Source organism: Myotis daubentonii, chromosome 13 (genome assembly GCF_963259705.1).
Source record: "Myotis daubentonii chromosome 13, mMyoDau2.1, whole genome shotgun sequence".
In the NCBI taxonomy this organism is placed as follows: Eukaryota; Metazoa; Chordata; class Mammalia; order Chiroptera; family Vespertilionidae; genus Myotis; species Myotis daubentonii.
In genome coordinates, this window is record NC_081852.1 from 46211690 (window position 1) to 46227689 (window position 16000).

General features: G+C 44.1%; 1 protein-coding gene across 13 annotated transcripts in view; it reads left to right on the plus strand.

The window, feature by feature from the left end:
• Window positions 1-14946: 14946 nt before the first annotated feature.
• BTRC (beta-transducin repeat containing E3 ubiquitin protein ligase) overlaps window positions 14947-16000 on the plus strand; it is a 180457-nt gene continuing 179403 nt past the window's right edge. For 8 of the 13 annotated variants that reach the window (XM_059661142.1, XM_059661145.1, XM_059661144.1 and 5 more), the window contains exon 1: window positions 14948-15107. In XM_059661142.1, the coding sequence (XP_059517125.1) occupies window positions 15060-15107 (48 nt within the window). In that variant the 5' untranslated portion in view covers window positions 14948-15059. Of the gene's footprint in view, window positions 15108-16000 lie in introns of all 13 variants that reach the window. The other 5 variants (XM_059661151.1, XM_059661149.1, XM_059661154.1 and 2 more) reach the window with 2 other exon arrangements.

A 16000-nucleotide genomic window follows, 5' to 3' on the forward strand; every position in this document is an offset into this window, starting at 1 on the left:
AATGTTCTCATTGCAGCACACTGCTGGGCCTGAGCACCTCCAGCATATAAGGCACAAAACCTAACCCGGCTTGGCCTACCCCCTCTCCCAAGGAGGTTGCCGGGGTCATTTCTGTATCTATCCTGGAGACTGCATTCCTCTCCCCAGCGGTATCTCAAACCCAGTTCCTCCAGTTCAGCCCCCTCTGACCTTTTTCTCTCTGTGGCAGAAAAATGCAGAGGATGAAGCCTGTCTGTTCCCTGTGTAGATTATGACTTGGAACCTTCAGCAATTTCTCCAGGGCTCTGCATATTATAATCAAGATGGGATCAGCTAATAAGATTACATTGGTTACAGTCCAAAAAGATTAGCCAGCTTTAAGGGTTTCATGGCTAAGCGTTACACTTTTCAATTTTCCTACAATTAAGCTAACAACAAATAATATTGACAAATAAACTGCCAGACCTGCTAGCTGAAGTCCTGCTGTGGGAAGGGAGGGTTGTCCCACAGAAGAGTGATTGTCCAGCTCTTGCCTGATCATCAGGCCCAGCCTGTGAGGTCTAGCACAATGGAGCATTATCACCCAAGCCTCATGGGTGCAGAGGTGATGAGGAATGGTTGCTGGCTTTGCTCCTAAAAAAAATGTAGAACATGATCATCCTGACTCTTGCCCTCCTGGCACCTCTGAGGAATTTTCCTGGTTTCCACTGATTTCTCAATCTCCTGCTAGAGAAAATCCAGGATAAGGAGACCTATATTCTCAGGAGGCACAACTATTTCAACTCATTAACTAATTTGGAGTCACAAATTCAGGGCCTAAAAGAAATTAGACCTATTACTAATAAAATTTGGGGGTGGGAAAGACCAAGAGTCTTCATGGAAAACTCCCCCACAGATGCTGACAGAATATGGAGGCCAGATTTCTTCCTTCCCGGCTGCCCTGGCACTGGGGAGGGCAGGAGGCTCCAGGGTGTTTTGGACCATGTCGAAAAGCTAAGGCCCAGTTCCTTCTCCAGTTATTTCTATTACTCAGTGTTGGAGAAGCAGACAACAGGAGGAAGGCAAAATGGATCATTATCATTTAATGAAAGCTTACCATGCGTCAGGCACTGTTATGTGCTTTTACTCAGTAATTTATTTAATCCTCACAGTAATCCTATAAAGTAGATACTGTTATCCATCCCTATTTTACTTTTATAGCTGAAGAAACTGAGGCTTAGGGAAGTTAAGCAACGGAACCCAGGTTTTGGTTCCAGAGCCTTTGCTCTTAACTATAAAATCAATGAGAACTGCCAAACAATTCTAGGTTCAAAAAGTGTCTTTCCATAGCAGGATCTAAATTCTGATCTAAGGTAGAACTAGGATACCCAGCCTCACTTTGATACTGAGTTTGATCTTCATCAAAACAGCTAACAGGAACTCAGGCTCCTGGGCCAAAAAGGAGAGTGTGGGACTGTTCTATATTTCTCAAATTACAGCCAGAGGACAACCTTTTAAACTAAATAATCTGGGAAGCTTGTTAAAATGCAGGTCCATGGGCCCCGCCCAATCTTCCTGATCGGAATCTCTGAATACGGGTTTCATGAGTGTGCTGTTTGACAAGCTCTGCAGATGATTATTACGCACCAAAATTGGAAAGCCATTGTGATAAAGTATGAACACTGCCCTCAAATAGTGTCTATATAAACCCAAACTCACACCATGGCTTCCAGGCCACTAACCTGACCCTAGGCAGCCCTCACCTCCACTCTCCCTGGTTTCTCCAGTCTTTCATACATGCCAACTACATTTCCTCTTCCTGTCTTGTTCTAATTCACCCTGGTCCCCACTGTCATATACTATGCTTTCCCTTCCTGTACTTGTGTTTTACACCCCTGGGCTTGCGTGGTTTCTTTCCTTCTTTCTTTTTTAATGTAATTTTTATTTAAGTACAATATACATACAGAAAAGTGCACAGAATCATTTTTCATATGCAATTAGGAGATTCTGCTTCAGCAACTTGTGGAATCCTTAGAAGGGAACTATAAACGTAATGAGCAGTAGCATTGGCTAAACCTTCCTCAGAAATAGTTCTGAGATGCTCAGAAGAGAATTTTGGCACCTAGAAGTAAATAAATAACATAAACAGAAAGAATTTAAAATAAAAGGTGAACTATAAGTCAGGTGGGGTCACATAGGTCATGTGGGGTCATGTGGGTGTCATGAGGCCTCACATTGGAATCATGTAGGAGTCATGTCAAGGTCACGTGGGATCATGTGGCATTCACGTGGGAATCACATTTGTCATCCAGGAGTCACATTGGAATCACACAAGCAGTCACACAGGCAGTCACTTGGGCCATCTACAGCTCAATGACATTTTTTCAAAGTGGATGTACCGGTGTAGTCAGCATAAAGTCTCTGTGTGTGTGTGTTTTAACCACACATTTGACTCTAAATAATACTGAAGCGTAATTTAGTTTCTTAAAGGGGCAACATAAAGGGAAATTGCACAGTACATAACTTCTTAAAGACCTTTCTTTACAGAAGCTTTTCCCACCCAAATCTCGCTTCCTTCTTCCCTTTCATTCCTTTCACAAACAGTGTATTCACTGAGCACCTACCACATTAGGAGCTGGGAGGGTAATGATGAACAAGGTACACCTGGGTTCCGCTTTGATGGCACTTACAGTCTCATGAGGGAGACAAATGAAACACAAGTTATTAAACAATAAATAGAAATTGTGATGGATGCTCAGAGAGGACTAACTGGGGGCTTTGCTGGCTGAAGGAGGAGGAGGAGGACCAGCCAGGAGAGGAGAAAAAAAGTAGCTTAGGTGAAAGTGTAAATAGCAAGGACTAAGGCCCCGAGGTGGAACATAACTTGGCTCAAGGAGAAATCTTTCCTTTCTCCTCTGACTTTGGTGCCCTCTCTTCAGTCTCCTCCTCCCACTTTTATTTTTTATTTTTATTTTTTTAATATATTTTATTGATGTTTTACAGAGAGGAAAGGAGAGGGATAGAGAATTAGAAACATCGATGAGAGAGAAACATCCATCAGCTGCCTCCTGCACACACCCTACTGGGGATGTGCCCGCAACCAAGGTACATGCCCTTGACCGGAATCGAACCTGGGACCCTTCAGTCCGCAGGCCGACGCTCTATCCACTGAGCCAAACCGCTCAGGGCTCCTCCCACTTTTAGAATCTCTTCTTTTCCATCAGAAGCTTTCTATCCTGTCTGCCTCCACTTACATAGAGCAATCTACCACTTTCTCTCCTGCAGCATAAGAAAGGTTGAGTGACACACACCCTGACTGCTTAGTGAGGTAGAGAAGAGGGAAAGAGTGTGAAAGAATGTGAATTTGCACTTTGATTTTTTGTTTGTTTGTTTGTCCCAGAAATGTTTGAGTAGGACTTATCCACTTTCATTCTGAATCAACCCTCAATTTGTCCTCAGTGGAGGTGTCCCTGAATTAGGTCTGCAGGAAGCCTCTGAGTTGTCTCCTTTCTCTGGTTTCTCACAGTTATCACTGGGAGAATCACAGAGGAGCTCTGTTCAGGAACTCACAGGTTTAGAATCAAGAAGTCTCATCAGTGGTTTTAGCCCCATACACTGCTTTGTTCCCATGGTAACACTGTCACAGATACCCTGGGCAGTGAAGGGAGGGGTCAGCACAGTCTGTGCCCCAAAGGGTTTGGCTGTGAGCCCATTCAAATTCTCACCTACTACTGATGACTTGATTAAGAATGTTACAGTCACAAAGAGACCTGAGGATTCAAGAGTGGCTCTTGGGCCCGGCCTTCGGCTTTCGTTGTTGAGCATCAACCTATAAACCAGGAGGTCACGGTTCCATTCCCAGTCAGGGCACATGCCCCAGTTGTGGACTCGATCCCCAGTAGGGGGTGTGCAGGAGGCAGCTGATCAATGATTCTCTCTCATCATTGATGTTTCTCTATCTCCCTCTCTTCCTTTTCTTCCCTCTCTCTGTTTGCCTACTGACTAATATGCCTCATATGGAAGCTCTTTCCAGCTGAAAGTCCCCCTGAATTTTCTGCAGGAGCCTCTCTAAATGATCTGTTCTGACCTGCAGAGCTGTCCCAATTCCAGATCTTATTCAAACCTAAGCTGGTCCCATGCTGAAATCTTCCATTTTTCCTTTCAGAGACACTGTCCTTTTTTTTTATCCTGTCTGGACTTTGGGAAATAACCCATATCGACTGTATCTTGCCCTCTGGCTTCTGTTTATTTGGCTAACAGGAAATATAAGAAGATTAGAGGACAGAAGAAGAGTGATGTTGAGGCATAAATCCTTCCAGATCCTTCCTTGTTGAGTTACTGGGAAAAGGTTGCATCCCCTTTTGAAGGCCATAGCTTTTGTCAAGTGGCCATCTGACAATAGCTACCTTCTCAGGCCCAGGAGTGGTATGGCTCCCCAGTGTTGCTAGCCCACAGTATGCATTATCCCTGTTGGCTTCCCTAAATCCTGCCCACACTTTGCAAATAGGCCCTTAAGTAAGTCCTCCTCAAATTAATCAAGTTTGACTGAATGACATAGGACCATACTGTTGCCAAGAGAGCCCTGTTTAGTATACATTTTTATGTTTTGTTTTCCTTACAAAACACAAAGCTTCTTGAAGGCAGGGCCATTCTCTTACCTGGCCCCAGCGGCCTCTTCCTCAAAGGGCATCTTTGAGAGTAAGGGAACCGCCTGAAAAATAGCTTCAGAGAATGCAAATATCTGGGAAATGAGAGCAGCCAAATAGAGAAGGACATCATCAACTTGAAGGAATGGTAGTGATGGTATCTGGACAAAGTGAGTTAAAGAGAAAAGAACCTGGCCCTAACCGGTTTGGCTCAGTAGATAGAGCGTCAGCCTGTGGACTTACGATCCCAGATTTGATTCTGGTCAAGGGCATGTACCTGGGTTGCAGGCATATCCCCAGTGGGAGGTGTGCAGGAGGCAACTGATTGATGTTTCTCTCTCATCAATGTTTCTAACTCTATCCCTCTCCCTTCCTCTCTGTAAAAAATCAATAAAATATATTTTTTAAAAAGAGAAAAGAACTTGCATAAAGTCTATAAAATTAAGTGTGGTAAATACTATTGGTCAAAGAGTGTCTAACAAACCTAAGCAAAGAAATCATGGGAAAGATAGCATTGTCAGCACAAAAGGCTGATTAATCTTCCAAACTGAGAAAATCATGCAGCAAACATATAAAGTATATATTTTATAACCAAAATAAATACTATTTTTATTTGTTTGAATAAAGGTTTCTGATTTGGGTACTACTATTAAATAAATGAGATAGTCACTGCATTTAGGCTCTGGGGTTAGACCACCTGTAAGAGAATTTGTGTTAGTTAGCTATTATTACTACATAACAAATAACCCCCAAACTTAACAGCTTAAAACAATAATAAACATTTATTATCTCACATGGGTCAGGAATCAGGAACAGTTTAGTGTTCTACACAGTCTCATGAGATTATACTCAAGGTGTTGGCTGGGATTATAGTCATCTGAAGGCTTAACTGGGGCTGTTGGATCTGCTCCAAGGTGGCTCACTCATGTCACTGACTATTTGGTGCTGACTGTTGGCAGAAGGTATCAGTTCCTTGCCATGTGCACCTCTCTGTAGGGCTGCTTGAGATTCCTCACAACATAGCAGCTTATTTTCCCCAAAGCAAGCAATCCATGTAAGGCAGAAAACACAATATCTTCTATACATGCCCTTGGGAGTCACCTTCCATCATTTCTATAATATATTATTGGTTACACACATCAGCCCTAGTCAATAAAGGAAGGATGTGAACACCTGGAGGCAAGAATTATTGGATGTCATCTTAAAGGTAGCCACCAGAACATCTTTGTTCTTCTCATTGCATTCTATCAGGGACATAATTTTTTTTTTAAGTTTTAGATATTTTTTAAAATTGATTTTGAGAGAGAGAGGATGGGAGAGGGATAGAGAGATAGAAACATCAATGAGAGAGAAATATTATAGACTAGCTGCCTCCTGCACATTCCCCACTGGGGAACAACCCTGCAACACGAGCATGTGCCCTGACCCGGAATTGAACCAGACCTCCTGGTACATGGGTTGACACAACCACTGAACCATACCGGCCGGGCAGGGACTTACAAATTTCAATTTGCCCATTCTTGATGATGTTCACTTTGATCACTTGATTTAAGTTATATCCACCAGGCTTCTCCCCTGTGAAGATACTCTTAGTTTTTCAAATCATTAAGTATTTTGGAAGGTGAAACAATGAGTTCTTTTGAACTATCCCCTTTATTCTTTGCGGCATTCTTCCTGTGTTCTGGCACAAAATGTTGTAGGTTCATCTTGTACTTTCCTTGTCCCAGCCCTGGAATCATCCATTTCTCCAAGGAACACTGATTCTTTTTTAGTGGAGAATGGTACTGTATTTAGAATCTAAGCTCTGAATGCTAGTTGTACTCATTGCTATTGGGTATTGCTGCTTCAAGGCCCTCTCAGTGGGCAGAGCTAGGGAGTGTATGTATGTATGTATATATGTAACCAGTTTCCCATGCAAGCTTCTTCCTCCACATGCATGCCCTTACCACACAACTTGGGCTTCAACAGCCCATGTCAGACCACCTCTCTGCATAGACATTAACCTTGTTCTACACTACATAATAGTTTTAAGACTAAATTGTTCAGGAAGGAGAAGGTGCAAACTGAGCCCATCTTAATGATATATGCAAATTATGTGAAATTTAGAGCTATTCATTGCTAACATTTATTGAGTACTTACTATGTGCCAGGAAATGTTCTAAGGAGTTTCTATGAGTTCTCAGAGCAACCCAATGAGATAAGAGCTATTATGGTCCCCATTTTGCTGATGAGGCATAGAGAAATTAAGTAACTTGCCCAAGGTCACACGGTTACTAATAAGATATAGTAGAACTGCTTTATTGAACTTCTAGAATATCCTTAAAGAGGAGGAGATATCCTGTGTCCTTCTGCTGCAGGCCTGGAGCACAGATATTGCTAAGTGTCCTCTGGGGACAAATTGTTTCCACTGAGAACCACTGGTCTAGAACAACATTAATTTAATTTAAGGAAAACGACTTTTTGATTGTTTGTGTTAATGAATGAAAGGGCATAAACATAATCTAGAAGAGCAGAAATAGCAAAAATCTCATTTGTGTGGCAGAGATTGCTAGTTGTCTATTCTAACATCCATTAGAAGGGGATTTCCTCAACCTTTCTCCTCCGACTCTATACCTGACATGCTTTTGCATCCATACTCTTCCTTCCTCTGTGTCACTGGCAGCGAATCCCTCCATCTGGATTCATTCTGTCTTATCTTCTCAGGACCTGGTTCCATAATCATGTCCTGTCTCTTGCTTTTATTTTCAACCGTTCTCTTTCTAATGGATCCTTTTGCATCTGCTCAAGTTTCTCACTTCTTTTTACTTCCCAAGTTTTTACTTTGGAAATTTCAAAGTCTCAGAAAAGTTTCAAGAAGGGTTCAATGAATACCCATCGTACTTCACCTAAATCCACCAATTATTAACATTTTACCATATTAACTTCAGTTCTCTCCCTCCTTTCTCCTCTCTTTCTACACACACACACACACACACACTTCCCCATCCACCTAAACTGTCTGAGAGTTAGTTGCAGGCATCATAACATTTCACCCTAAATACTTTATCTCCTTAGAACAAAGACATTCTCTAATTCTCTTATTCTCATAATGCAATTATCACACTCTGGAACTTTACCATTGATATATTATCTAGTACAAAATCCATATTGAGTTTTCCCCGATTGTTTCACTAATGTCTCTTACAGCTATTTTGTCTTCTTTGTGTCTGTGTATGCGTGTGCATGTCGTTCCAGGGCCCAATTAGAGATCAGTCATTGCATTTAGTTGTCATGCCTCCTCAGTTTCCTTTGAACTAAAGTCATCCTGCTTTCAAACATACTGATAAACACTTTCCCAAGACCCCCCAACTTCTACCTCTAACCACTGTCTTCTCCTTCCCTTGACAGACACATGTTTTGTAAAAAGAGACTAAACAGCCCTGGACGGTGTGGCTCAGTTGGTTGGAGCCTACTGTACACCAGGAAGCAGTCAGATTCCAGATCAGGGCACATACCAGGTTGCAGTTAGATCCCTGGTTGGGGTGGGTGTGGCAAACGGCCTAATGATGTCTGTCTCTCACTTGCTCTCTCCCTTCCTCTCTCTAAAAAAATCAAAACAAAATGTAGGAAAAATAATTTTTTAAAAAATGAAAGAGAGAGAGAAAGAGAGAGAGAGAGAGAGCGAGAGAGAGAGAGAGAGAGAGAGATTCAACAGTCTTAATTTTTTCACCTTCCCTTTTTAACTCACTGAAGTATGGCCTCTGTCTCCCACCATGAGCCACACTTGCCAGACTTTCCTCCTGTCTCTCTGGTCACTTCTTCTTGGGATCCTTTGCTGGCTACTCTTCTTCTGCTCATCCTATAAATCTTGAGGTTCTTCAGGATTCTGTCTTAGACCTGTTGCTCGTTACACTGCTTGGTAAATGCCTTCCTGGGAGCTTCGATGACCACCTATATGCTGAAGACCCCTATCTGCAGCCCAGGCCTTTCTCTTCAGCTTTCAGTTCCAAATATCCATCTGCTTCCTCAACGTCTGAACCCATGTGAAAGTCTCAAAGGCACCTTGGAGCAATATGTCCAAGAAAGAACTGATTATCCTCTGATCACCTATTTCTTCTACTGTGTTCCCTGTCTCAAAAAATAGCACTTCTCATTCATCCTTTTTCCTGAGCCAGATACCTAGAAGTCATCTTTGACACATTCCTTTGACATCATCCGGGACATAGCTAATCAATCACCAAGTCCTACAGATTTTATCCTCTCAGTATCTTTGGAATCTAACTACTTTCTGTTTTCCTCACCTCCTTCATCAGGCCTCCATCATTTCTCTCAGAAAGATTTCAGAAAGCTCATAATCCTTTTCCCAGCCTGCAGCCATAAGTGATTTTCTAAAAATACAAATCTGACCATGCTGTGGCCCTGCTTAAAATTTTTCAGTAGTTTCTTATAGCCCTCAGGGTAAAGCCAAAATTCCTCAATTTAGCCCATAAGGAAGGGTGAAAATCAATATATTTATTAGCTGGTAAGGCACAGGCACTGACCCCAGTTAGAAAGGATGTCTTGTCAGCTGGTTCACTTGACCAGTGTGTGCTGGCTAAATTAGAGCCCCATGCTACTGTCCTCTGCAACCTCATCTAGTGCCACTATCCCCTTAAGGTCACACTAGCCTTGTTTTGATCCTCTGAATGCATCATCAAAAGTGCAGTTACCTTTGCCTGGAAGACTCTTTTGGGGGTCCCACCATCAACCCACCCCGGTCCTGAAGCTGCCCTAAAGGGGACTGACTGCTCTATCCAGATAAGGATGGCCTTGGCCTGTGTCAGTGGAAGCATCTGTTGAGGGAATCTAATCTGGATCACAGTTCACTCTTAATGACTCCTTCTACTTAGGCACAGAACATAGAGCCCCAATAAGGTCAGTACATTTTCAGAGTAGAGAACTGACTCTTGAGCTTTTATGAGGACAAAGTGAGGAAAAGGGGGATAAACTATTGAGTCCCCAACTAAAATAGTATCTCTCCTGCTAACTGAAATATAAATAACCTTTCCCACCTCCACTGGACCTCTTGACCCTAGAGTTAAGCTTGTCAGATATTCAAATAGTTGATGGCTTTTTAATCAGTTAAACTCTTTGCTTCCGGTCAGCCCTGAGTTTTGATTGGCTATTCTTGGAAAATAGAGTTTCTTTGGAGTGGTGGAAGTGGGGCCGGAGTGGGGGGGGGGGGAGTTGGGGAGTGGGGGGGAGATGAGGGGGGTTGTGGTGGTGAAGAGTAATTCTTTGGAAGGCAAGTTAGGCATGGAGGGGACTCTGGATAGCCAGAGGTCAGCAAGAAGGCACTGGGCATTTAAACTCCAAGGCAGTGGTCTCAAATTTGGCTGCAGATTAGAATTATGAGGGGATCTTTTAAAATTACCATTGCCAAGGTGTCTACTACAGATCTATTAAATCAAAATACCTGAGGTGGGGAGAGAGCTTGGGCATAAATATTCTTATAAAGCTCCTCAAATGACTCTTATGTGCAATCGAAGTTGAGAACCTCATCAGGTACAGGAAAGGGAATGCCATGGGATGAGATAAAGGTGCAGGCATGTGTGGAATATTTCTGACTCCAGCTTGCTATGTGTTATAAGCACACACTACAGAGATGGGGGTTAGAGAGCAGAGTCATGTACTTAAAGAGAGGCATGAATCTTGTGGGTTAGGTGTTGCCTAGTGAAGGTAAAATGTATAATTTTACATTATTAATAGTGAACTGTGATCCAGATTAGATTCCCTCAACTTGAGCAATAATGCCAAGTGTGATGGAAGTCAGACTGCTGTGGTTTTTCTCTACTGCAGTTTGACACTACATAGTTCAATTAAGTATCCTTAATCCTATCTACTAAAGAGGGAATATGCTAATTGACTGCCCCACCCTCAAAAATGGCGGCGCCCATAGTCACAAGATGACCGGCAGGGGAGGGCAGTTGGGGGCAACCGGGCCGGCCGGCAGGGGAGCAGCTAGGCGTTGATCAGGCTGGCAGGCAGAAGCGGTTAAGGCAGGGGTGGGCAAACTTTTTGACTCGAGGGCCACAATGGGTTCTTAAACTGGACCGGAGGGCCGGAACAAAAGCATGGATGGAGTGTTTGTGTGAACTAATATAAATTCAAAGTAAACATCATTACATAAAAGGGTACGGTCTTTTTCTTTTTTTAGTTTTATTCATTTCAAACGGGCCAGATCTGGCCCGTGGGCCGTAGTTTGCCCACGGCTGGGTTAAGGGCAATTAGGCAGGCAGGCAGGTGAGTGGTTGGGAACCAGCAGTCCTGGATTGTGACAGGGATGTCGATTGCCGGTTTAGGCCCGATCCCACAGGGCCTAAACTGGCAGTTAGGCATCCCCTGAGGGGTGCCAGATTGGAGAGGGTGCAGGCTGGGCTGAGGGACATGAATTTTGTGCACTGGGCCTCTAGTAGCCTATAAAACAGCAAGTATGATTTTAGATATATATTCTCAAAGTTAGTCTCTCAGGGGCATATAGGAGATTGCTCACTGCAGTATTATTGGTGGTGTTTGGGAACTGAAGACTTTGCTAAGAGAGTAGATAAGTAGAATGTGGAGGATACACACCATCAGACTATTATTGAGCAATTAGAAGCAGCAGGTTAAATATACATGTAGCAACATAAGTATTTCTAAAATCCATATAGGCACTGGGTGCAAAAAGTATGAAACATAATGAGATATATAAAACAATATTATATTTGTGATAAAAGTGTAGCACACATAAAAAATATAGCATACAAAACAATATTTACTTTGCAAGAACCAAACAAAAATATAAACATTTTCTAAGGGGGAGAGAAAAGAGAGTGGGCGATCATGCTGAAAGGCAAATACAGCTCTGGCCAGTGTGGCTCTGTCGGAGCATCATCCCATCAACTGAACAGTTGTGGGTTTGATTCCTGGTCAGGGCACATACCCAGGTTGCTGGTTTGCCCCCAGCCCAATTGATGTTTCTCTCACATCGACATTTCTCTCTCTCTTTCTCTCCCTTCCTCTCTCTAAAATCAATAAAATAAAGACAAATATATTACTAGTAACTATTTTTAAAAAGTAAGATTTAAATCATTTGAAAGATGAGTAGGGAGGAGAGGGAAAGAGAAGCTTTCTAAATGGCAAAATGACTCCTGCAAGCTAAGGCCAAGAGGGAGAGAAGTGTGCTGAGCAGGTGGAGTAGGAGAAAGGTCTGATTGGAGGGAGCAAAGCAAAGTGGAAAGTAAGGCTGGAGAGAGAGAGTATTGGATAAGATTTTGAAGGTCTGGAAAGCCAGACAAAGGAATTTAAACAATGATAAAGTATGTAGGAGAGCCATAAAAGGATTGAGCAAAGAGGAATGTGATGAAAGTGAAGTCAGATGAGGTGGGTGGAGAGAGCCTGAAGTGAGAGAACTGGATCTGAGGTGAATACTGTAGTGAACTAAGCAAAATAGATGGAGGTAGTTTGGAGCAGGCTAGCACTGGAGGTGGAGGTTGACAGAGACATTTTGATGGATTACTAGCTGAATACAGACACTAATTGGCAAGGTTAAGTCAGAGTGGCCTTAACCCAGGGGAAGAAATTAAGTCCAGTAGTAGAAATCCAGTTTTCCAGGTAAGTGGAGCTTTAAAGGTTCTAATGATTTAGTAATCTTCTTGAACATATGCCACAAGTAGGCTCACAGGTGTACTCATTTTAGAGTTGGCAGAGATCTTTGTTTTCCAGGTGACAATAGAGAGGACCAGAGATGTTTGGTTAATTGCTCAAAGGCAACCAATTAAGTGGAGAAACAATGGGCTAGATTAGAACCAGGCCTCTTAACTTCTAGTCCAATAAACTTTCCTAAGCTATCTATACTAATAAAAGGGTACTATGCTAATTAGACCGGGAGACCTTCCGGGAGACTGGCCAGAGAAGGCAGTTGGGGGCCATCAGGCTGGTAGACAGAGTGGTCAAGGGCAATTGGGCAGGCAGGCAGGTGAGCAGTTAGGAGCCAGTGGTCCCAGATTTTGAGAGGGTGCAGGCTGGGCTGAGGGACAGCTCCCCATGCCCTGTGCACGAATTTCATGCACTGGGCCACTAGTGTTGGATATAAGGGGCTTGAAAATCAAGGCAACTCACATTTGGATTTCCCAGTTTGCCTGACCATGAGAGGTCAATTTTTAAGAAAGAGGATTTACCCTTTCTGTACCCAGGCTCTGCCAGCTCAGTTTCAATTCATATGTGTAAGAACTGTCTATCTGGTTGGGCTTCTAAACAAAAACTGATGTTTGCTTTACTAATCCTCACCTCAACATGGCTGGACAAAGTGAGGACTGTCACTGACTGCCAGCCTCATCAGGCAATATTTTCATACTCCTCTCTGGGGAAAAAAGTGAAATAATACCCCTGACAGATGGTCATCCTGTCTCTCTATGTTTTCAGGGGTGGGGCAGTCCATTCCTTTGTCAGGACAGATCTGATTACTAGAAAACTTAGAGCCTGAGTCCTATGCCACTGCAGTGTGATTCAGTGAAAAAACACAGGGGAATCAAGCAGAATTGAGTTAGAATCTTAACTATGTAATTTGCTGCATGACTTGAGCAAGTTATCTTCTATCCATGTTATTCATTTTAGCTGTATATTACAGATAATACCCGTTTTACAAAATTACTATGAATATTAGAGATTATGAATGTAAAATGTCTAGCACAGTGCCTGGCATAAAGAGTTAATAAGGTGATAGCTGTTATGGTCATCATCATCATAATTATTATCCCACCCATTGGTCCTAGTTTGCCTTGTGGTGTTAAGAATATATGCCTACCTTTCAATACTTTCAAATACTTGAATTAGTTGTCATGTTATTTCTAAGTGTTCTTTTTTTTTTTTTTTCAGAGTAAGCATCCACCAATAGTTTCTCTCTTGGTTATCCTGCCCCTGGCTCTGCTCCTATATGTGATGTTTGTAGAACATGGTGTCCATAAATGAACAAAGTACTCCAGGTGTGGTCTGAGTATTTCAAAACAGAGTAAGACCATAAGCCTCTATTCTCCAGACATCATTCTTCAAGCTGCCTAGGACTCCTTTAGCTTTTTAGGCAACCATGTCCATACTGACTTAGTCCTATGAAAACCTCCAGGTAGTTTTCATATGAACGGGTTTTAAGTCTTCCCCATTTTGCACTTGTGTAGGATTATTGTTTTACTTCAAGAGTAATCTTTTTATTAACTGAAAGCCTATTACATATTAGGTATAGTTCTGAGTTCTGTGGACATAGGGATGATGAATAGGTTAAAGTAGGACCATACTAGAAATGTAGGCTCCACAAGACTGGATCTATCATGTTCACTAATGAATCCCATTTCTTGGGATAATGGCTGCACACGATTTTGTGGTTACTGTTGTTGAATGAGCAAATAAAATAGTTTACACTGGAGTATTTTCTTCTAAGTAAAAAGGCATTTCCCCAATTGACTTATTTAAAAAATTCAGATATTTTGTACAAGCCTATCACATTTAGCCCAAATGCTAGGGTTTTTTCCCATCTAGGGTACACCCAATTTTCAAAACAAACTTGTACTGTCCCTTTCAAGGCCAAATTAAATACTTACATACTTTATTTGCTGGATGACCATTATATTCCACGATTGAAAGCCTTTGATAAGTATTTGTTTGACCTTTAATGCAAGGCTTACATCTCAGGGTTAGCGGCAGCAAACCAATTTTGTGAGTACTAAACACTCAAGAATTTTCAGAACCGAGTTCTACCGGGCCCTGACTTGCTGTGGGGGCAAAAAAAGGTCTTTGGGAGAAGTGTGGGGAGATGGCTTAGGAGGACCTTGAAATTCTGCATTGGTCTGTGAAGTGCTGCAAAGCGCTCATAGGCCCAGCGTTTCTGGGTTGAAATTCATCCCGCAGACATCAAAGACATGAAATTTGGGGGTATCCAGTTCTCTAAAACCACAGTTACGGCGGTCCTAGAAACTCTAGATCCTCTCACAGGTTTTTCCACTATTTGGGCTACAGGTGAGGTCGCCATCTTGATATCAAATGCCAGGCAAGCCGCCACTGGCGTCGCTCGGTAACCAAGGAGACACCCGTGCTCCTCCCGCTTTCCAGCCCGTAGAGGCTGTAAACTACGATTCCCATCAGCTGATGATCGCGAATTGAAGGCTGGATGACTGCATTTGGCTCGCCGGCGCCGCGACCCCCGCCGCAGTGCACCGCGGGAGTTGCAGTTCGAAGTGTGGCCGCGCATTTCGCTGCGGGAAGCTCCAGAACTACAACTCCAGCAAGCCCGCGGGCTCACGCAGGCGCACGAACCAGCCGAGCCTCCCCGCCCCCTGGCGGGTGCCTGAGAGGTGAGAGAGGGCGGGGGGAAGGAAGAGGAGGCGGGATCTGGGCGCTGCGTTGGCTGCGGTCTGGCATCAAGGGGGCGGCCCTGGCGGAGTGCAGACCCAGGGGCCCTCGGAGATTATGGACCCGGCCGAGGCGGTGCTGCAGGAAAAAGCGCTCAAGTTTATGGTGAGGAGAAGGTGCAGGCCGGGGAGCGGTGGAGGCTGTGGCGTTGGCGCCGTCGCTGAGGCTCGGGCCTGGGCCACCCGTCCGCCAGAGGAGGGGGCACAGGGGTTCTGGGCTGAGGCCAGCGGCGGGGGCTGCTGAAGGGACGGGACGGGAGCTCCTGGGAGGCGGGAGGGGTTGCGCAGAGGCCCGGGGGTGGGGGCAGCAGCTCCGCCATCTTGGGGATGAGGGACCCGTGACAGCGGGAGCTTATTCAGGGAGGGGGCTCTGGGCGGCGCGTGGGGCCCTGGAGGGAAAGGGGCGTGGGGACAGTTACTGAAGAGCGGAGGGAGCCCGGAGGAGAGACGCAGTTTGGCCGCTGGCAGGGCCTTCCCAGTGTCAGGGTGACGGGTAAGGCCGGGAGAAGAGGCGCATTCAGAGTGAGGAAGGGGAGCACGGGAGAGTGGGAGGAAAGATGGTAGAGGGAGGGGCATCGGCAGGGCCGCATGTAGATGTAGATGGATCTAAGGGTGGAGGAAAGCCAGGGCTGGTGGGAGGATTGTTTTGTAAAAGGAGGGGATTGAGATAGCCCTTGCCTTCAAGATAAAAACCCCAGCTTGGCCAAACTCAGGAGGACAAACTCTGGAAAGAAAGAGGCCTTACCTAGGAGAATAAGGACTGGGGGTCGGGACCTAGGGCTGTGGTGACAGCCTCTGGGAGAGGAAGAGGGTGCTCGCTGACTAGGAGCCAGAATTACCAATGCCAGAAGGAGGTATCCACACTCTACTTTGAAAGGAGAGGCTAGATGTTGTAGTTAGGATGAGGTTGGACTGGTCAGAAAAACTGGCTACACGAGATCGGGGACAAAATCAATATCTAAGAGGGTAAAACAAAAGTTAGTGCTAAATTGTAGAGAT